Source organism: Mobula hypostoma, chromosome 24 (genome assembly GCF_963921235.1).
Source record: "Mobula hypostoma chromosome 24, sMobHyp1.1, whole genome shotgun sequence".
NCBI classification, from domain to species: Eukaryota; Metazoa; Chordata; class Chondrichthyes; order Myliobatiformes; family Myliobatidae; genus Mobula; species Mobula hypostoma.
Window position 1 is genome coordinate 14,763,904 of NC_086120.1, and position 22,439 is coordinate 14,786,342.

At 39.8% G+C, this 22,439-nt stretch overlaps 1 protein-coding gene across 3 annotated transcripts in view; it reads right to left on the reverse strand.

The window, feature by feature from the left end:
• Nucleotides 1-374: 374 nt before the first annotated feature.
• The window catches only part of ubxn6 (UBX domain protein 6), a 51,379-nt gene continuing 29,314 nt past the window's right edge, over nt 375-22,439 (reverse strand). For all 3 annotated transcript variants that reach the window (XM_063032149.1, XM_063032150.1, XM_063032151.1), the window contains 6 exons: nt 20,719-20,794; nt 17,025-17,109; nt 15,420-15,639; nt 6,595-6,725; nt 4,959-5,104; nt 375-2,106 (listed from right to left, as the gene is read on the reverse strand). In XM_063032149.1, coding sequence (XP_062888219.1) covers nt 1,981-2,106; nt 4,959-5,104; nt 6,595-6,725; nt 15,420-15,639; nt 17,025-17,109; nt 20,719-20,794 — 784 coding nt within the window. In that variant the 3' untranslated portion in view covers nt 375-1,980. The remainder of the gene's footprint in view (nt 2,107-4,958; nt 5,105-6,594; nt 6,726-15,419; nt 15,640-17,024; nt 17,110-20,718; nt 20,795-22,439) is intronic.

Below are 22,439 nucleotides of genomic sequence, written 5' to 3' on the forward strand. Positions count from 1 at the left end.
ATTAAAAAGAGTAACAGATAGGCCCCACCTCCCCCTCGTACCCCATCTGTTACTCTTTTTAATGCACACATTCTTTCTCTCACTCTCCTTTTTCTCCCTCTGTCCCTCTGAATATACCTCTTGCCCATCCTCTGGGTCACCCCCCCCCCCCCCGTCTTTCTTCCCGGACCTCCTGTCCCATGATCCTCTCGTATCCCCTTCTGCCTATCACCTGTCCAGCTCTCGGCTCCATCCCTCCCCCTCCTGTCTTCTCCTATCATTTTGCATCTCCCCCTCCCCCTCCAGCTTTCAAATCCCTTACTCACTCTTCCTTCAGTTAGTCCTGACGAAGGGTCTCGACCTGAAACGTCGACTGCGCTTCTTCCTATAGATGCTGCCTGGCCTGCTGCGTTCACCAGCAACTTTGATGTATGTTGTATGAGCAGCATATGTGTTTGGACCTACACTTACTAGAGCTTAGAGGCATTAGGAGGAATCTAAATGAAGTCTACCAAATATTTAAAGGCTGGAATAGAGTGGATGTGGAGAGGATGTTTCCAGAAGTGGACAGTACAGCATGATAATAAAAGCATGTCGTTAAAACAGATAAGGAGGAACATCTTCAGCCACAGGAAGGCAAATCCATAGATGGCTGTGGAGGTCAAGTCAGTGGGTATATCTAAAGTCGAGGTGGAGAGGTTCTTGTTTTATAAAAGGTGTCAAAGTTTATGGGGAAAAAGAACAGGAGAATGGGTTGAGAGTAAATAATAGATCAGCTATAATCAAATGGCAGGACAGACTTCAAGCGCAAGATGGTCTAATTCTTCCCCTGTAACTTATGGTCTAACAGCTCAACCTGAATTCAACCCACATGGAAGCAAGTTCCCTGCACATTGGCAGCTCCAATAACAGCTTAGTGCACAGTCAAAACAATCAAGATGCACAAGGCAAGAGCAATGGACCACGAACTTAAACCTGCTCAAGGTGAACGGGCCACCTGTTTAACTAAACATACAACAGTTATCCTTACTTAGACACAAATGCCAAGTTATTGCACACGGCTCTGTTGGAAGCTCACTTTAGGGATAGTGCTTTCAGGCTGTAAATGATGGAGTAGTTATGGTGGTGTTTGTATTTTAAAATTCAGTTCTAGCAGTTTTATAAATAATGCAGAACTATAACAATACTTTCAAATTTTTTACTTCATTTTCTGGTATAATATAAATTATAAACAAAATACTGTATTTGCAATTACACACATCTTCACACGCTCTTGTACTTTGATAATTATTGGGTTACTTCTGTAATGTTACTATTTTGTAGGAAAGAAGACAATCTGTACACAGCTTGATCCCAAAAACAATTATGAAATATCTTTTTTTTGATGAAAGTGATTCATACCCAAAGTAAAGGCAGATTTTTACTTGGTGAAAACAGCACATAACAAACTATAATGTCATCACAGGGCTAAGGCAGTATAACAAAAAAAAAATCACCTAAGCCCCAAGAAGGAGATCAATGTATAGAGGCAGTAAAAAAAAATATACTGCTAGCAAAAAGCCAAACTCAGAGCATTAGTAGTAAATAAAAAGTTTAGCAATATTAATTTAATTAATCACAATCCTCTCCTTTCTTTCTAAATGCAAGATATTTCTTGATATTTTGAAATTATGCTCCTGGGTATTCTTTTAGTTAAACTGATCAGAATTTCTCATGGAAATTTGGCTTCAATGTAATGCTCATTTCTAATTGAGATTACAACTGTATCATCCATCCTATTCTTTCAGAATCAAAACATTAAACCATCTAAACCAGAGTAGGAACACAAAACTTCATCAATGTTTCAGATTATGGTACATTAATATGGTACACATACAGCCATCTCAAATCATATTTCAAATGGCATTTAAAGAACTGATTTCTGATTTCCTGTGGATACAGTTTCATTTACAAAATAAATTTACATAAAATATTCAACTGGGCCATCAAGTTTTTTTTTACTTATACAAGTGTTTGGACATTAGACAGCAGTTCTTGTTTAATTGTGCCAGTAAAATTTTGACCTGCAGCTTGTATATCCAATAGAACGTCAGCATCCCATGTTAAAGTCAGTAAAGCAGCAGGAACCTGAAAACAACAGAGCAAAGATCAGTACTGAGAGTTACAAAAAAACCCCACAATATTCCTCTTATTATCTAGTCACAGCACAACCTGTAAGTATTGTCCTCCCTCCCACCAAAATATTCTTTCCTTGCCACTTTCAAAGGTTTGCACTGATTGAACCAATCAGTTTCCAGCTGCTAGCTACTTGCACTATGTCACTGACCACGATAAAGTTAATTTTGCCCAAATGGCACAAAATTGCCAAGCCAAATGTAAAATCATCCAGGATCCTGGATCAAATTAGCACCACTGGGATCATTTGTAAGATTTTCAAGTGTAGGATAACTAATCCGATCTTATCTTAAAGACTGAGCCTTTATTGGATAGGCCGTCAGGAAAGCAACTAGATTCAGTTCTGTTTGCCTGATTGGGAAAATACATTGGAGCTGAGGTATTGAGAATGCTTTTTCCCGGAGTTGAAATGGATAGCACGAGAGGGCACAGTTTTAAGGTGGTTGGAAGCAGATACAGAGGAGATGTCAGGGGTAAGTATTTTTTTTTAAATAAACACAGAGTGGTGAGTGCGTTGAGTGGGCTGCCAGCAACGGTGGTGGAGGCGGATATGATAGGGTCTTTTAAGAGACTCTTGAACAGGTACATGGAGCTCAGAAAAATAAGAGGGCTATGGGTAACCCTCGGTAATTTCTAAGGTAAGGACATGTTAGGCACAGCTTTGTGGGCTGAAGGGCCTGTATTGTGCTGTAGGTTTTCTATGTTTCTAATGCATTCAGAGTTCTGGGTAGTCTAAAGCTTTCTATTTCATTTCCATCCATCTCCAAATTTTGGTCAGATCTTAAAAGACTGAAGAACTACAAAAACAAATGGACAGTCTCCAGCATATTTTACCCAAAGAACATTGGAAGGCCTAGATGCAGTGCATGTGAAGAGGATGCTTCCAATAGTTGGAGAGTCAAAGACTAGACAGCACAGCCTGAAAACAGGATGTCCCTTTAGGATAGAAATGAGGAGGAATTACTTTAGCCAAAGGGTGATGAATCTGTGGAATTCATTGCCAAAGATGGCAGCGAAGTCACTGGGTATATTTAAAGCAAAGGTTACACAGAAACATAGAAAACCTGCAGCACAATACAGGCCCTTCAGCCCACAAAGCTGTGCCAAACATGTCCCTACCTTAGAACTACCTCGGCCTTACCCATGGCCCTCTATTTTTCTTTTTAAATCTTTTTATTAATTTTTCAAAATTATAAACTCAATAACAAAGTTGGTACAAAGAGAATGGAAAAATGTTCATCAGCATATATAAAATGAATTTTAAGTAACAGATATAAAAGACTTCCAAACTCATAATGAGATTAAACATTAAAAAAAGAAATAAAAAGAAAAAAAATAAACAACAAAAAACCCCAAAAGAAAAAGAGAAAAAAAAACCCCAAGGGAAAAAAAACAAAACAGGCCTAGACCAACAGCTTGTATTGGACATGTTCAATAATGTTGTTAACTCCACTCCTCTCAGGCTCTCTATTTTCCTAAGCTCCATGTAGCCATCTAGGAGACTCTTAAAAGACCCTAACGTTTCCACATTAAAAGACCCTATCGTTTCCGCTTAAAAGACCCTATCGTTTCCGCTTAAAAGACCCTATCGTTTCCGCTTAAAAGACCCTATCGTTTCCGCTTAAAAGACCCTATCGTTTCCGGTTAAAAGACCCTATCGTTGATTAGTAAAGGTGTCAAAGGTTACGGAGAAGGGAGGAGAATGGCGTTGAGAGGGATGACAAATCAGCTATGATGAACAAACAATGGCCTAACTCTGCTCCTGTGTCTCAAGGTCTTGTTGGAATTGAGTGTAATGCACAAAGTGTATCACACTGAAAAAGACACACACAAAATGCTGGTAGAACACAGCAGGTCAGGCAGCATCGATAGGAAGAGGTATAGTCAACGTTTCGGGCCAAGACCCTGAAATAGAATTGCTTCAGACACTTTAAACAGATGGCAGAAGACACTTGGATTGTTTGGTCTGCAATATTTGCAGCTACCTTTCTATTATTGCCGTTGTGGTCTGTATCGAATTTTTTTTTAAATTCAACTTTCTTTTTAAGTTCAATGTTTGTGTTCTAATATATTGTGATAAGGGACTACTAAGCTCAGGCCATGAGGGGAAGAACTCATATAAAGCAAGAAAGGAAAAGTTACAGGAAAGTAAAATAAGAGAGAATCTGCAGATGTTGGAAATCAAAGTAATATGCACAAAATGCTGGACGAACTCAGCAGGCCAGGCAGCATCTATGGAAAAGAGTAAACAGTTGACATTTCGGGCCAAATCTCAGCCCAAAATGTGTACTCTTTACTGGGTCCTGGTCTGAAATGTTGATTGTTTACTCATTTCCATAGATGCTCTCTGGCCTGCTGAGTTCCTCCAGGAAATTAAAATCCCTATTTGGATGGGGAGAAATGGTTAGCAGAACTTCATAACAGTTCTGATTAAAGGTCATGACTTGAACATTAATTATTGCTCACCCCTAAAAGCTTTGCTGTATTTACTATTGTACTTATCCATAGGAACTTGCCATATACCACACATTTTGTGCCAATTTATCCTTCAGAAAGGAAAAAGCTAATAACATGAATTTTAATCCTCTTATTCAAGACACAAATGTGTTTAAAATTCTATGTCCAAAAAAAGCAGATGATTTCTCCTTGCCAAAGGTAGCGAAGAACAAATAAAAACATACTGTCTGATGAATAGGTTCCCAGCAGATGTCACTAAAGACCAGGAAACAGAATCACTTTCACCCTCTCTAAAGAAAGGAATAAAAAGAAACACCAAACAAAAGGAAAATTGTAAAACTGTTTACCAGTCCAACTTCAATAAGCATTGCAGAGTCATCCTTTAGTTTCTGACCTCCAGGAGCCACCAGCTCAAATGGAACACAGTCATTTTCAAGAGCACTGTGAACAAATTCACGGATAGCTAAAACCTTCTCACGTGCATAGAATGTTGCTGGAAGAAAGGAACACACAAAATAAGTTTAGCACAAATAAAGAGGTTGCAAAAGATTACCATAATGATACAAAGATTGCCATTTCAGCTTTAGCTCATCAGAAAGGGAATGCCTCAAATGAAAAAGTTGTCAGCTATAAACTAATCTTTTCCAAACTAAAATCCATTATATTTTACATATAGTATCAACAGATTCTGAAACACAATAACATTAAATTCTCCTCCCTAAACAAATACAGTACCTTGAAAAAGAATACAGCCCTGCTGAACCTTTTGTTCATATAAATGACCATTACAACCAAGGATTTGATCAATTTAACGAGATTTTTTAAATTTGTGAATCACATGCCCCTTCCCCCCCCCAATCCCCACAGTACAGCCCAAAAATCAGGGAAAATTATAAAGTATGCAAAACTAAGAATTTTTAAATTGAACTGTCAGCAGAAGTATTTATCCCCCTTTGCTCACTATTTAGTTGAGTCAACTCTCGCAGCTATTACAGCCAGTAGTCTTTTTGGCTTTGCACAATGTGATGGAGTAAGATTTGCCAATTCCTCCTTGCAAAATTGCTCTCAAATGCCGGAGTGGTGGTGGACAGCAATCTTATGTCTGACCAGAGATGTTCAATCGGGTTAAGGTTAGGACTCTGACTTTGGCCATTCAAAAGCATCAATTTTCTTCATCTGAAGCCACTCTGTGGTTACTCTGGCAGTGTGCTTTGGGTCGTTGTCCTGCTGAAAAAGACAAACTTCCTCCCCAGTTCAAGATTTCTGGCAGAGACTAGCAAGTTTTTATCCAGGATCTCTTCGTGTTTAGCGGCATTCATCTTTTTATCAATCCTGACCAGATTTCCAGTCCCTGCTGCTGAAAAGCATCTCCATAGCATAATGGTACCTCAACCATACATTATAGTAGGAATGGTGTATAGGAGTATTTATGCCACACGTGCCGCTTAGTGTTGAGGCCAAAAAGTTCCAGTTTAGCCTCATCCGAACTCAAGATCTTCTTGGCACATCTTTACCGTATCATCCATGTTTGCAAGTTGTTACAGGCAAGGGTATACTTTCCATTTTAGCCAAGGATTTTTCCTTGCCTCTTCCATAAATCCCTTTTTTGTGCAAGGCCTTAGAGATGTGGAGCCATGAACTTCATCATATCTCTCTCACATCATTTAATCCATAGATGAACTGAACTTTCATACCTTACCATCTCAAGATTTTAAGCCTGGTGCCCCCCCATCCCAAGCTCAATGGTTTGGGAGTTACATTTACACATATGTGTACTCATAACACTGTTAACTTTTGATTATTCTTGTTTAAGTTGTTATATTAAGTAGATACTAATAAAGATAGTGGTTTTAACATCAAAACCAGACTCCAGGTGTGATCTATTGCTGCTGGTTTATTTAAACTGTTACGGGTATGTAACACAAGCAACTAATCATAAGGGAACTTTATTGGGAATAATGAGAGATTTAAAAAAAGGGTTACCTTGCAAAATGTATCCATCCGGGAATCTAACACGCAATAGCGTGTAGTTATATTTCTTCAACTCCCTCTGCTCGTCTCTCTCTCTCATGGCTTTGGTTCTTAGCATGGTTGACTTTTCAACAGCTTCTGATCTATAAAATAATGAAGGTTTGCACAGATAATGTATCATTCTGAGGATCACTAGTATCGAGGAGATTCACTTCAGTCACTGAGCTAAATTTTTCATTTCCTTACAGGAAGAAGCCATTCAGCCCAGCAAGGCTATGACAACTCTCACGGAAATCCCATCATTCTAATTATTTCCCAGTATTCTACTCACTCTCAGATACCCATCAACCCCCCCCCCACCTAATTCTACTGATGCTTGCCTGCATGAGGGCTAGCTTGTAGTAGCCAATTAAGATACCACCCAGAACAGCTTAGAGATATGGGAGGTAAACTGAGCCCTGAGGGAAACCCACACAGTCACAGTGAGAATGAACACCTCCCCCAAAAAGCACCAAGGTCAGGATTTCACTGTACTACTGGGCCAGCACCTAATTATGATCCAAGATGAAATGTTGCCATTGGCTTCTTGGGTCAGGAAAAAAAGTTGCCAGTCTTTCTGAGATAAGATTGTGAGCTCTCAGATGAGAGGCCTTACTCAATGTACTGAAGCCCTACTCCTGCAAACTCGTAACAGGCTTAGACAAAGCAGAGATGGGGACAGAGCTGTCTATCTAAACTTAAATACGACTTTACTTGTTGTTAAAAGACAACATTAAAAAAGGGAAATAAATAATTTAAAACAGTGAAAAAAAACTTTTCTGTACCTTTTGCTCCTAATCCACAAGCCAAGAACTCCTTTCAGATGAGTAACATTTTTGATTCTGTGCCAGTCCTGACACAGAAGCAGGAATTCTCCAGTTTAATCTCGGGGAACCCTTGCAAGGCTGGTTCTGCTATAGCTCAACAGCACAGCACACGGGGGAACAGAGGACCACCCTCTTACGCAGCAAGCCCAAGACTTGGACTTACTTCTATTGGACTGACTGAACAGAGGGGTAATGCTGACACTGCCTGTGTATGGCATCCAAAAGAGTTCTCTTGTATGGTCCTGACTGCAGTTTACAAACTGCCAAAGGCTGATGTAAATCAGGCATTCAAGGTACAGAGTGCAGTCATCAGCAAACAAGAAACAGGCTCTACACATGACTTTGAAATCATTGTCAGGGGCTTTAACGAGGCTTGTTTGAAGCAATCTCTGCCCAATTATCATCAACATGTCACCTGCAGCACCAGAGGGCCCAACACACTTGACCACTGCTACACTATCATAAGGAATGCCTACCATTCGATCCCTAGACCACATTTTGGGAAATCTGATCATCCGGTTGTCCTTGTCCTAACTGTATACAAGCAGAGGGAAAAGAGCAAGGCTCCAGAAGTAAGGACAACAAAGAGGTGGTTACGAGAGCGTGTGGAGCAGCTGCAGGGTTGTTTTGAGTCAGGGACTGTGCCAATTTCAAGGACTAAAGAGGATCTGAATGAAAGCATCAAAGCTGTTGTGGACTTTATAAAATATTCCCCCACAAAATCATCCAGAGTTTTCCCCAACCAAAAGCCCTGGAGGAACCACAGAATCTGCAACCTGCTGAGGGCCAGATCAGTGGCATTCAGGTCTAACGACCAAGTAAAATACAAGGAGGTGCAGGCACCATCTCCAGAAAGCCATCTTACGTGCTAAGTGCCAATTCCAAACTAAACTTGAATCACAGAAGGATGCTTGACAGCTGTGGCAGGGCTTGAATGTTATCACCTCCAACTATATGACAATGATTTTCACTCCCAGATAAGCTCAAGCCTTAATGCTCATGCTGACCATCAAAACATGGAGGCACCTTCACAAAACTCCGACAGCACTCTATGACCCTGTGATTTCAGTCTCTGAGGCCAATGTGAGAGCACCCTTCAGGAGGGTGAATGCATGGTAAGCATCCGACCTGATGGGGTACCTGGCCAAGTCCTAAAGACTTGTGCTGACCAACTGGCTGGAATGTTCACTGAGATCTTTAAATTCTCACTTTGGCAGTCTGAAGTACCCACCTGCTTCAAGCAGGCTAAGATCATACCGGTGCCCAAAAAGAACCTGGTAACTTGCCTTAATAACTACTGTCCAGTAGCACTTACTGTGATGAAGTATTTTGCAAGATTGGTCATGGCTAAAATTAATTCCTGCCTGAGCAAGGATCTGGACCGTCAATGGGGGCAGTTACATGTCCAAAGGGGGGCATTAGGGGAAAGGGGAAATAGAAGTCCTCAGGGGGCACCCTAACTTGATGGCGACACCTGACCGACTGTTAGTAGAGCAGACACTTCCAACAAAAAAAATGAATGATGCACTGGAACACAGGAAGAACCAGAGGTCTACAGATGGTGAGCACTCATTGTCACAATGCATCTAAAACTTGACAATCTCATCTGACCTTTCCATCCAGACATTATTGGGATGCATAAATTAGCAACTTGGGTGGCCAACAGTCCTCGACTCGCGGCACGGAACAAGTGGTGAATGATTAAGATTGCCTGCTGTATCAGAAGTGCTTACAATCGTTCTCAAAATGGATACCAGTATTTTAAAATCAACTCCTCCGAGTAACAACTTTGCAGCTCGTGGTATTGACAAAATGAGAGAAGCTAATGCCATATGTAGTTTATCAAAAATGGAAAAGTTTATGGAAAGATCTTCTTTTGTAAAAAAAAATTTAAAACAAATATCAGACAAACAATCTATGACAAACTCAAGATGCATATTGAGGATAAAAGTATTCTGATTAGGAACATGATTTCTTGTGCAACAGATGGAGCACAATATATGATAGGACACCATGCTGGTTTAGTGATATTTATGAAAAAAGAAGTTCCAAGTCTGTTTACAATACATTGTGTAATTCATTGTCAATATCTCACATCAACAGCCTCAGCCACTGACTTTTCCCCCCCAAGTATGACTCTGCTGTCAGCAAAACTAAAGCTTATCCATTCAATAACGGAATATTTTGCAAGTTATGCAAAGATAACGGTAAGGAGTTTGAACACTTGCTTCTTCACACTAAAGTGCATTGACTGTTGATTAAAACATTTCTTTGGTCTTTTTGACACTGGTTGAATTTTTGCTCAAGGTTGACAAGCGACTGGGAAACAACACTGAGCTTCTATGTGGAGATGTGGCATTACTAGCCAACCTATATGACAAAATGAACATTCTAATTATTAAACTGCAGGGTGAAAATTTCAATTTAATCCAGGCAAAACGTGCAGTGTCCACATTTGTTGGAAGATGGGAAATATATAAGAAAAACATTGAAGAATGTTCTCACAGTTTCCCTGCACAGAAAGTTTGGCATTCTCTTTCACAAGCGGTGATTTGCAAGAGTACTGTTTACACCTGCAGTCACTGAAGGATTTTCAGAATTGATTCAAGGATTTGAACAATCTGGAAATTCCGGACTGGGATTTCTTTGCAAGGTGGAAGAACAGGAAGAGAGCTTGCAAGAAGAAATTATCAAAATTCACAAAGAAGAAGCAAAAATGCTTTTCAAAAATGTCGCCTTTTGTGGTGTATGACTACAATGTCATACAAAGTTTCCTGGTCTTTGGAGAAGAGCCAAATTTCTCATCATTGCATGTCCATCCTTCTACCTTGCTGAAAGAGGTTTCAGTGCAGTGAGCCACATACTCAGAAAAACACAGAAACTACTTGGATATTGTTATGAGTGGGGGCTTAAAGCTTTTGCTGCCTCAACTTGAACCAGTTATTTCAACTCTTGCTAAAAACCATCAAACTCAAGGATCACATCGATATCGAAGGTGCTTTACAATGTACAGGTACTGTGTAAGCTCAGTTTAAAGATAAATAAAAATTTAAAGCAGAATTATTTTCCTCATGTTAGCATATGGTAGACATGTTTTTACACTATGAGGGTGCCAGAAAGAATATTGTGCCTTCTAGGGGCTTTGGCAAGTATGAAGGTGCTTTAGGGTGGTGTGAGACTAAAAAAAGGTTGGGAAACACTGATTTACACCAACTACAATATTTTGTGACAAATTAAAATAAATTTTCTCCAATTGTTTAGTGGATTTATTGTGACTACCATTTCTATCTCCACGTGTAAATGCCCCCATGCATATTCTATTAAACACTTTGTAATTTTGAAAAAAGCTCTATTAATTCACCTCTTAACCTTTCCTTTGGTTCTTGCATCTAGCGCAGTTCATGAAGCTTTTCAAGCTCTCATATCCAACATAACCCATATCGTCTCTGCACCTTTTATTGAAAACAAAGGCTAAAGCAAGCCTAATTATCCCCAGCATAGTAGAGATAAGCAGATTTCACTTTTCCCATTACTAGCCAACAGATAATTCTAGAAAAAGTATTAGCTGAAGACAAACACAGAAATTGCAAAACACTGAGGAAAAAAACGTACACTTATGTCATTCATTTCACATCACTGATGAATAACTTTGAAGATAGAGAACACGGTGTGAGTTTTCTTACAAAGTCCCGCAAGTAACATCTGGTTGATTTGATTCCTTTCTTGGTTATCAGAAGCTGGTAATTAATAGTAATATAGAAGCAGCTTTTATCAGAATTAAAGCAGAGATGTTTTTAAGCCAATGAATAAACCTTCACTAATTTGTAAACAGCCGTGGAGTCCAGTGGGATATTAAAGATCTAAAACTCACAATGAAGAATTCAAACAACAGGAATTCTGCAGATGCTGGAAATTCAAGCAACACACATCAAAGTTGCTGGTGAACGCAGCAGGCCAGGCAGCATCTCTAGGAAGAGGTACAGTCAACATTTCAGGCTGAGACCCTTCGTCAGGACTAACTGAAGGAAGAGCTAGTAAGAGATTTGAAAGTGGAAGGGAGAGGGGGAGATCGAAAATGATAGAAGACAGGAGGGGGAGGGATGGAGCCAAGAGCTGGACAGGTGATTGGCAAAGGGGATATGAGAGGATCATGGGACAGGAGGTCTGGGGAGAAAGACAAGGTGGGGGGAGAACCCAGAGGATGGGCAAGGGGTATAGTCAGAGGGACAGAGGGAGAAAAAGGAGAGTGAGAGAAAGAATGTGTGTATAAAAATAAATAATGGATGGGGTACGAGGGGGAGGTGGGGCATTAGCGGAAGTTAGAGAAGTCGATGTTCATGCCATCAGGTTGGAGGCTACCCAGACGGAATTCAAACTCATTTCATTGTTGTGTTACATAGAACAGTAAAAACAATCCCCATTGTTCGATAGTAATGTATTCATATTATGTGCCTTTTTATTTTATGGTCTCATAAAAATTTTTGCCAATTTAAGGAATGAGAGATCAGTATTTCCCATCCTCTCATCTAACTATGACACATTTTAATATTACAAAACAATAAAAAAAACACCTGATCCCGTACTGAACAACAGTAATTGAAGGATAATTAAGTCTCCAAAATTACAGCAAAACACTTAGAAATGAGAAGGTGAATTACAAGTGACTAATGGAGCATTATATAGTTTATTGACCAAGAAATCACGAATATGAAGACAGAGTTTACAAATTACACACCAACACATTCACACTTCTCTGTGCAGAAAAGCTGTTACTATCGATTAAGACATACACTATAGCATAGGAGGACTTTTCACTGCACTCTGCAACAGGAATATACAGAATACGTTTTTATGACCATTTTTTATTTTAAAAAAGCTTTTTTTTTTTAACCAGAATGATCAGAATTGTAGTTTAATTAATGCACTTAGTCAAAATGTGATGGCTTCAAGCTCTACACAATAGGGGCAACCTGGTAGTTCACTGTAGTTTAAACAGTATGGAGTTGAGCTATTCAGGCATGTACAAAAGATGCAAGGGACAGTATGATTTGGTTTGGTGGTCTGAAGTTTCAGGTCTTTCCCATCCAAACAGTTGTAGAAATAGAAACACAGAAAACCTACTGCACAATACAGGCCCTTTGACCCACAAAGCTATGCCAAACATGTCCTTACCTGAGAAATTACCTATGGTTACCCATAGCCCTCTATTTTTCTGAGCTCCATATACCTGTCCTGAAGTCTCTTAAAAGATCCTATCGTATCTGCCTCCACCACCGTAACCAGCAGCCCATAATCCACTCACCACCTCTACGTAAAAAACTTACCCCTGATATCTCCTCCGTACCTACTTCCAAGCACCTTAAAACTGTGTCCTCTCGTGCAAGCCATTTCAGCCCTGGGAGAAAGCCTCTGACTATCCACTCTATCAATGCCTCTCATCATCTTATACACCTCTATCAGGTCACCTCTCATCCTCTATCGCTCCAAGGAGAAAAGGCCGAATTCACTCAACCTATAAGGCATGCTCCCCAATCCAGGCAACATCCTTGTAAATCTCCTCTGCACCCTTTCTATCGTTTCCATGTCCTTCCTGTAGTGAGGTGACCAGAACTGAGCACAGTACTCCAAGTGGGGTCTGACCAGGATCCTATATAGCTGCAATATTATCTCTCGGCTCCTAAACTCAGTCCCATGATTGATGAAGGCAAATGCACTGTGTGCTTTCTTAACCACAGAGTCAACCTGCACAGCAGCCTTGAGTGCCCTATGGACTCGGGTCGCAAGATCCCTCTGATCCTCCACACTGCCAAGAGTCTTACCAGTAATACTATATTCTGTCATTATATTTGACCTACCTAAATGAACCACCTCACACTTATCTGGGTTGAACTCCATCTGCCACTTCTCAGCCCAGTCTGGCATCCTATCAATGACCCGCTGTAACCTCTGACAACCATCCACACTATCCACAACACCCCCAACCTCTGTGTCATCAGCAAATTTACTAACCCATCCCTCCACTTCTTCATCCAGGTCATTTCTAAAAATCACGACGCGTAGGGGTCCCAGAACAGATCCCTGAGGCACACCACTGGTCAACGACCTTCATGTAGAATATGACCCATCTACAACCACTCTTTGCCTTCTGGGGGCAAGCCAGTTCTGGATTCACAAAGCAATTTTCCCTTGGATCCCATGCCTCCTTACTTTCTCAATAAGCCTTGCATGAGGTACCTTGTCAAATGCCTTGCTGAAATCCATATATATTACATCTCCTGCTCTACAATCATCAATGTGTTTAGTCACATCCTCAAAAAATTCAATCAGGCTCGTAAGGCATGACCTGCCTTTCACAAAGCTATGCTATTCCTAACTATTCCTAATCATATTATGCCTCTCCAAATTTTCATAAGTCCTGCCTCTCAGGATCTTTGCCATCAACTTACCAACCACTGAAGTAAGACTCACTGGTCTATAATTTCCTGGGCTATCTCTACTCCCTTTCTTGAATAATGGAACAACATCCGTAACTCTTCAATCCTCTGGAACCTCTCCCGTCCCTATTGATGATGCAAAGATCAGCACCAGAGGCTCAGCAATCTCCTCCCTCGCCTCCCACAATAGCCTGGGGTACATCTCGTCCGGTCCCAGTGACTTATCCAACTTGATGCTTTCCAAAAGCTCCTGCACATCCTCTTTCTTAATACAGGTCCACAATCCTTTATCTGAAATCCTTGGGACCAGTTGAATTTCGGAATTCAGAATTTCTCGGATTTCAGAATCCCTCCTTATTGGTTCCGGGACCCCCCCGCGGATACCAAAAAACACGTATGCTCAAGTCCCTTATTTAACCTGTCTCAGTGCAGTGGGCTTTAGGACCCAGCGGAGCTCCGGACCTACGCACATCCTCCCATATACTTTAAATTATCTCTAGATTATTTATAATACCTAACACAATGTAAATGCTATATAAATAGTTGTTATACTGTATTGTTTAGGGAATAATGACAAGAAAAAACATTCAATAAAACAAAAATAAACAGCTTCAAACGAACCCAAACACGTGGTAAATAACTTATTGGAATAAATGTACAACGTCACTGTCACTATAAAACTTCAGTAACTCATCTTTCTGTTTCTTTAAATCATATACAGTGGTAGTTCCGACTCCATATTCTTCAGTAAGATGCCGCACAGACACTACAATCAAGCTTCTGCAATAACTCCACTTTCTGCGTTATTGATAATGATAGATGCTTCCTTCTCTTTTTCTCATTGTTACCCATAGGGGTATCTGCAGCTCTTTTTGACATTTTCACAGAGAAATTAAACACAAAGTCAACGGTGAACACAAAATATCAGTGAACAGCAATGCATGTGTAACCAGTATGAGTGCTGAGCCACAACTGACACCTGGTGGCCTCTGCTAGTGCTGCCACGTCACACCTGAGTGACATCAGCTGCTGGCGAAAAAAAACCTTGGTTTTCGGAGCTTTCAGGATTTCAGAATTTTGGATAAGGGATTGTGGACCTGTATCTACATGCTCAAGCTTTTCAGTCCGCTGTAAGTCATCCCTACATTCGCCAAGATCCTTTTCCATAGTGAATACTGAAGCAAAGTACTCATTAAGCACCTCTGCTATCTCCTCCGGTTCCATAAACACTTTTCCACAGTCACACTTGACTGGTTCTATTCTCTCACATCTTATCCTCTTGCTCTTAAAATATATACACAAGAGATTCTGCAGATGCTGGAAATCCAGAGTAACACACACAAAATGCTGGAGGATGTCAGTAGGTTAGGCAATGTCTATGAAGAGGAATAAATAGTTGATGTTTTGGGCTGAGACCTTTCATCAGTGTCATCCAGTATTTTGTGTATGTTATTCCAGTCTTTAAAGTATATTTGTTCTTCATAATTAAATTACAGAATTTAATCCCAACAGCATTGATAGGTGAATTAAGTCTTACCTCATCTGTTGTTCGCGTTTAATTTCTTCAGCTGTCAGATTATAGAAGTCGTTGGGTAATTCAAATTTAGCTGCCTGTGGTGAAGGTTGAAAAACTCTGACCTGTCGATCCAGCTGTGCTCTAACTGGCTCAGCATTTAAAAGCTCATCTTTATATTGTCTGAGGTCTTCGTATGTAGTAAGAAAATCCTCATTGAACACATAAAACTCATCTTCATTCTCTGTGGATTAAAAATATTGTTAAAGGTTGCTTAAGTTAGAAAGCAAAAAGTGAATTCTATGCAACAATGAAATGCTTCTTCCCTAGCGTAGCTGATCCTAACAAAGTAGATTCTCTCATAAGTCAAACCTGAAAGTTTGGATCAACTCCAGAAAAGAGTTGAAGACACAAACCACAGGAATATGTGCTACAGAAGGACTTGCAGATTGAGAGAATGGGCAAAAAGTGTCAGCTGGAATATAGTGTAAGAAAGTGTTTACGGTCATGCATTTTGGTAGAAGGAATAAAGGTGTTGACCATGTTCTAAATGGGAAGAAAATTCAAAACTTAACTTCCTGGTTAAGTTGGTGGGGAAAAAGGCAAATGCAGTGTTAGCATTCATTTCAAGAGGACTAGAATATAAGAATAAGGATGTCATGCTAAGGCTTTAAAAGGTATTGGTCAGACCACATTTGGACTATTGTGATCAGTTTTGGGTCTCTTATCTAAGAAAAGATATGCTGGCATTGGGGAGGGTCCAGAGGAAGTTCACCAGAATGATTCCGGGAATGAAAGTATTAACACACGAGGAGTATTTGATGGCACTGGGCCTGTACTCACTGGAGTTTAAAAGAATGAAGAGGCATCTCATTGAAACCTAATCAAATATTGAAAGGGCTAGATAGAGTGGATGTTTCCTATAGTGGACAAGTCTAGCACCAGACAGCAGAGCCTCAGATTAGAGGGATGTCCATTTAGAACTGACATGAGAAGGAATTTCTTTAGCCAGGGAGCATTGAATCTGTGGAATTAATTGCCACAAATGGCTGTGAAAGCCAAGTCATTGAGTATATTTAAAGTGGAGGTTGACAGGTTCTTGATTAGTCAGGGTATCAAAAGGTTATGGAAGAAAGCAAGAGAACGGGGTTGAGAGGGATAATAAATCAGCCAGATGGAATGGTGGAGCACTCGATGGACTACATGGCCTAACTTTGCTCCTACATCTTATGGTCTTATAAAATGTACAAATTCTTATGAGACTTGATTGGATTGTCAAAGAGCTGATACTTGTCCGAGCTGGGAAATCTAGAATCATAAAATTATGGTTCAACCATTCAGAATAGAGAAATGAATACATTTCTTCACCCATGGGATAATGAATCTTTGCAAGAGTGTTGTGGAGACTTAGTCCCAGAGTACATTCAAAGCTGAAGTCAATAGACATTTTAGACAGTGGGAAAACAAGGTGACTTGAGTTAGTGCAGGACAGTGGTGCCAAGGCAAAAATATCAGCTATGATGTTACTGAATGGTAGAGCAGATGTGAAGAACCAAACAGGCTGCTCCTAATTCTATTCCTTCTATACTTCTGAATAATCAATAAGAGTCACTGAAAATTTACTGTTACCTTGCCCAGGTACCTGCAACGTTTTTCTTTCAAATCCAATTGCCTGTAAAAATTCATGAGTTCCTTCTAGTTCAGATATCCTTTCCTTGTTTGAGAGAAGGAAAGAAAATTTATAGAACATAATATTTAATCTATCTGACAGTTCAAAAGCATAACTCATCTATCAGAATGTACAGCATTTTTTTTGAATAATAAGACCATAAACCATACTGTAAGAGCTGAATTAGGTCATTCAGCCCCACTGAGTCTCTCCTCCATTCAATCATGGTTGAGTTATTATCCCTCTCAACCATATTTTCCTGCCCTCTCCCCACACCTATAAGTGCTTACTAATCAAGAACCTAATTAACCTCCACTTCAAACATACCTAATGATCTGGCCTCCACAGCTGTCCATGGCATTGAATTCCACAGTTTCACCATCCTCTCCCTAAAAAAATTCCTCCTCATCTCTATTCTAAAGGGGCAACCTTTGTACTCCGAGGCCGTGTTGTCTGACGCAAGACTCTCCCACTATTGGAAATATCCCCTCCACATCCACTATCTGGGCCTTTCGATATTGGATAGGTTTCAATAAGATTGCCCTTCATTCTTCTGAAATCCAGCGAGTACAGGACCAGAGCAATCAAACACACTTTGTATGTTAACCCTTTCATTCCAGGATCATTCTCTTAAAAAAAATCACCAAATCAACATCATTTAAAGGTCCCAAAGATCCCCTAAAGGACACAGATATCTAATAAATAATGATCAAAACAGCTAAGCAAAATGTTCCAGAATAGAAGACAATGACAGTGGCAACAGCTCTCAACAGGTCTAGTTATTATGAAGCAGGAATTAACAAACATAATACAGTTCTGAGGCCTTTACTGAAATCAGTACTAGGCACAAATGAACCCTACTTTCAATGTATGCTAGCTTCTCGTCAAGCCCAATAGGTATTAGGAAGATTGATCTCCATTGTTCCTGAGCTGAACTGTGGTATTCAATCCACACTCAGGTGTGGATAGAAAGACACAGAATGAAAGGAGCCTTATTAAATGAGAACAATTCATCCACAGCTCTCAAATGAAGCTCAATTACTTCATTGATGTGAGGGATGCAGGCATATTAGTTAATATGCTAATACCACTTCCTTACTTGAGCATAAATAAAGCCAAAAATGTTCTTCCTCAATTCAATATGCTTTTAAATGCCTTGGTATCAAAACTGGACACCTAGGAGACATGTGGATTCAATATGTTCTTATGTTAACTTGTTTCTTAAAGCTACGGGGGAAATGGGAACATTCATACAAGCAAGATTGGAGCTTTTACTCAGATTGAAATTAAATCACTCATTAGTTCCAAATATTTGACATTAATATCTGCCTATGATGATAAATATTTTCAGATTTTCTGTACCTGGAAAGGTATGCATGTGGACATCAGTGCCTGTAGTGAGGATGCCCTTACAAGGCTGGATTGTGAAAGAGGTTGCTTTATTCCCATATCAGGTACAGAATGGCTAAATGCAGTGTGCAATTGAACTCTCTCCATTTACCATGATGAGTGCAGTTACTGCATCCACTGCCCCAAAATATTCACTTGCTCCACGACCTGTACAAACTACAATCATCCACAAAATAAACTGAAATTGCTTGGCTAACGCAATTCAAATGCACCCCTGAAACATTTGATCTCTACACCAAGGCAACCAAAGGCTTCACATATGGAACATCACCCCCTGCAGGTTCAACACCCAGCTGTGTACCAACCCAACTTCATCATACATTGCTAATCCTTTATTGTAACTAGAATAACACCCTAATAACTTTGTGTGGTTCTTCCACTGCAGGAACTCCTAACCATTCATACATGCAGCTCACCACCACCAAAAGGACATAAGCAATTAACACACCTTTGGTAGTTTTGCTTTTCTTCTATATATAAAAAAATAAGTTTGTTGATGATTGACAGCAGGCTGAAAATTGTGGGTTGAGCAGCTAGGATGAATTTCTCCTGCTGTATGTGGATAGAATACACCCAGGCAATTTTCAACTTTGCTTCTGAAATGTAGCACCTAGACATGTGTAGCTTAATTAGAGAGCAGATTAGTTCTGAAGTGCATCTGAGATGACAGCAACAGCTATAATGTGGTTAATATGGCCAATTTCAGCCATTTCTTCATGCAGTGAATTGAATTGACAGAAAGTTGGCTTATAATTACGGGGACCTCAAGAAGATGCCTAGGAGGATTACTCACAGCTGTTTTGACTGAAAATGGCTGCAAATGCTTCAGTCTCATCTTTGGCACTCATCCTGGAGAGCGGAAATTTCTTGAGAACAATTGGCTGCTTAATTATCCATCACATCCAACAAAACATCTCCTCATTGACAATCAACACAAGTACACCTCAAGATTACGTGCTTAGCCCAATTCTCTATTCTCTCAACACTCATAACTGTCTGGCTAGGGACAGTTCAAACACCATCAACAAATACACAGATGATATAACTTTTCGGCAGAATTTCAGATGGTGACAAGCAGGCATGCAGGAGTGTTATAGATCGGCTGGTTAAATAGTCTCACAACAACAACCTTCACTTAAAGTCAGTAAGACCAAAGAACTGATTGTGGACTTGAGGAAGAAGAAACTTGGGAGAACACACAGCAGTTCTCATCAAGGAGTCGACGGTGGTGTCAAGATCCTTGAAGACTCATTCTGGGTTCAACAGATTGATGCAATTATGAAAAGTACAGGCCAGCCGCTATACCTCATTAGGAGTCTATGGAGATTTGGTATGTCACCAAAGACTGTAGCAGATTTCTACAGGGAAATCATTCTGACTGGTTGCATCACTATCTGGTATGGAGTCACCAATGCGCAGGATCACAAAAAGCTGAACAGTGTTGTACATCCTGCCAGCTCCATTTTAGGCATCAGTCATCCTTCCATCAAGGAACCTTCAAAAGGCAATGGTTCAATAAGGAGGCATCCAGGACTTTCAACATCCAGGACATGCCCTCCTCTCATTGCTACCATCAAGGTGGTGGCACAGGAGCCTGAAGATGCACACTCAAAATTTTAGGAGTAGCTTCTTGCCCTCGTCCGTCAGGTTTCTGAATGGACAATGAACCATGAATACTACAATTTTGCTCTTCTTGCACTTTTTCTTTCTAAAATATACCCCAACTATAATTGTAGTAATTTTTATGTATTGCACTGTACTGCTACAGCAAAATTTCACAACATTGTCAGTGATAATAAACCTGATTCTAATTCAGTTTATCTTCCGCCCTTATATTCTTGGACATTCCAAAGGTTTTCCTACATACAAGGGTACTGTTCCCTCCACCAAGTTATGACAGTAGGATAAACACACATATAAACATATCCAAAATTTTATTTAAGAAAAAAAGTCAGTGCAGTTGGCTAGATGCTATGTTACTATGACACTGTACCTCTTTGGAAATGGGTCTTCATTCAGATTAGTGACTTAACAAAACTAAATTATTTAAATGAAAAATTTATTTAAAAGAGGTTCCAGATATCTACAGGTACTTGTTATTGTCCATTGATCCAAACTTTCCTTTCACAAGAGCCAGCAACTATTGATTATTTAATATGATACATTAAAGTCCACAACCTGGCTGAAAATAGTGCTCTAAATCAAGTGCAAAAGAGAAGAAATAAAATAAATCAGAGCATTTACCTGAAAGGCTTTGTTCTGCAACTTGATCTTTCTGTACTTTTCTTCACTGGGATTACTGCATATGTTATCAATGTATCTGTTATTTAAAATAAAGATTATGTAATGTACAGGATGATAGTTGGTTTAATTCTACAATTTAAAAAATAAAAATAAAGTTGTAACAGAAGCTGAAACACTGGAAACATTGATGATGGCAAAGGGACAAAAGGCTAGTTAATATTTTAATTTAAGTGATGGGAAAGAGGAGGCAAAAGCAGGTATGACCAGAGAGGATACCTGTCTACCAGAGGGGGATTATACTGATCAGGAGCTCTGTTGCACCAAATAGGAAAAACTGAAAGGCTAAAGGTGAAGTAACAGACAATGAAAAATGTTAAACTGTTTGATAGGATGGAGCTGGAAATATCCATTTGCAGCCAATACTGTAACTAGTGTCCATATATTGCATGGCAGAATTGATGGGAATATGGAGGAAGAATAAGTGACAAGGAAAATTAATGAAGGAAAAATAAAGGATTGTTTGTGAGCCAGCAAAGACTCAATGAGCCAAATTACCATCTTTTCTATTGTAAGAGCTTCTGAAGAGCATAGAATGAAACAGCACGAAAAACAGTCCCTTCAGTCTACTAGTCTGTGCCAAACGTCAACTACCAACTTGCACTAATCATACACTAATGCATTTTGCCCATACTCTCATCAACTCCCCTCACATTCTACCACTCATCTTTGATACAATTTACAGTGGTCAATTGAAATTAGAGCATCCAGAGGAAATGGAGGCAATGAAAAAATACACACATTCCAGAAACAGCACTGGACTCAGAAATTCACCTGGGCTTTAAGTCCTGCCAGGTAGCATTTCTACTAGTCCCTACATATTGTGTCCAAAAATGACCCATTAGGTCACTTCAATAAAATATACTTGCCTGGAGTCTGTTAAAATGCAGAGCAATTAAGAAAACAGACACATCAGAAGGAAATCTAGACCAACATGAACGAGAAAGAAACTGTTTTGGGGTTGGATGAAGTTTGGGTAGATACTTATCTGCATTGTGTACACTTGCCAGCTCCACCCAAATGACCTGCTTGTGTTCAATACATATTGAAATACAATGGAGTGGTTTGTTTAACAATGTCTCGAGCACTCATTGTGACTGCGGTCGCATTGTGAGTGGCAGACAGTGATCCTTCTGAACACCTCTCTGAGTTCATAAGGCTGACCTTGTGGCAGATGCTGTGCCAGTAACTGATCATTTATGTACAGGGAAGTGACACAGCTCATGATACAACTTTAACTTTGCAAGTAATTTTGCTTGGAAATTCTTGGTGACCTTCTTGGCTGTGTCACTTTTAGGTTGAAGAATGACTTCTAACACCCAAAAAAAATACAAAGATGAGGAGCTGCAAGTGTTTTCAAAGTTAATCACCTGAAGGAAATGCAGATAGTCATAGAACACTACAGCACAGACATAGACGCTACAGCCCACCTATTCCATGCCAAATTCTTATTCTGCATAGTCCCTCAACCTCCATACCCCTCCCATCCACACAGCTATCCAAATTTCTCTTAATGTTGAAATTGAACCCACATCCACTACTTCCAATACTTCCAATGACAGCTCGTTCTGTACTCTCAACACTGAGTAAAGTTCCCCTTAAACATTTCATCCTTAACACATGGACTCCAGTTTTAGAAACACAAACACAAGGAATTCTGTAGA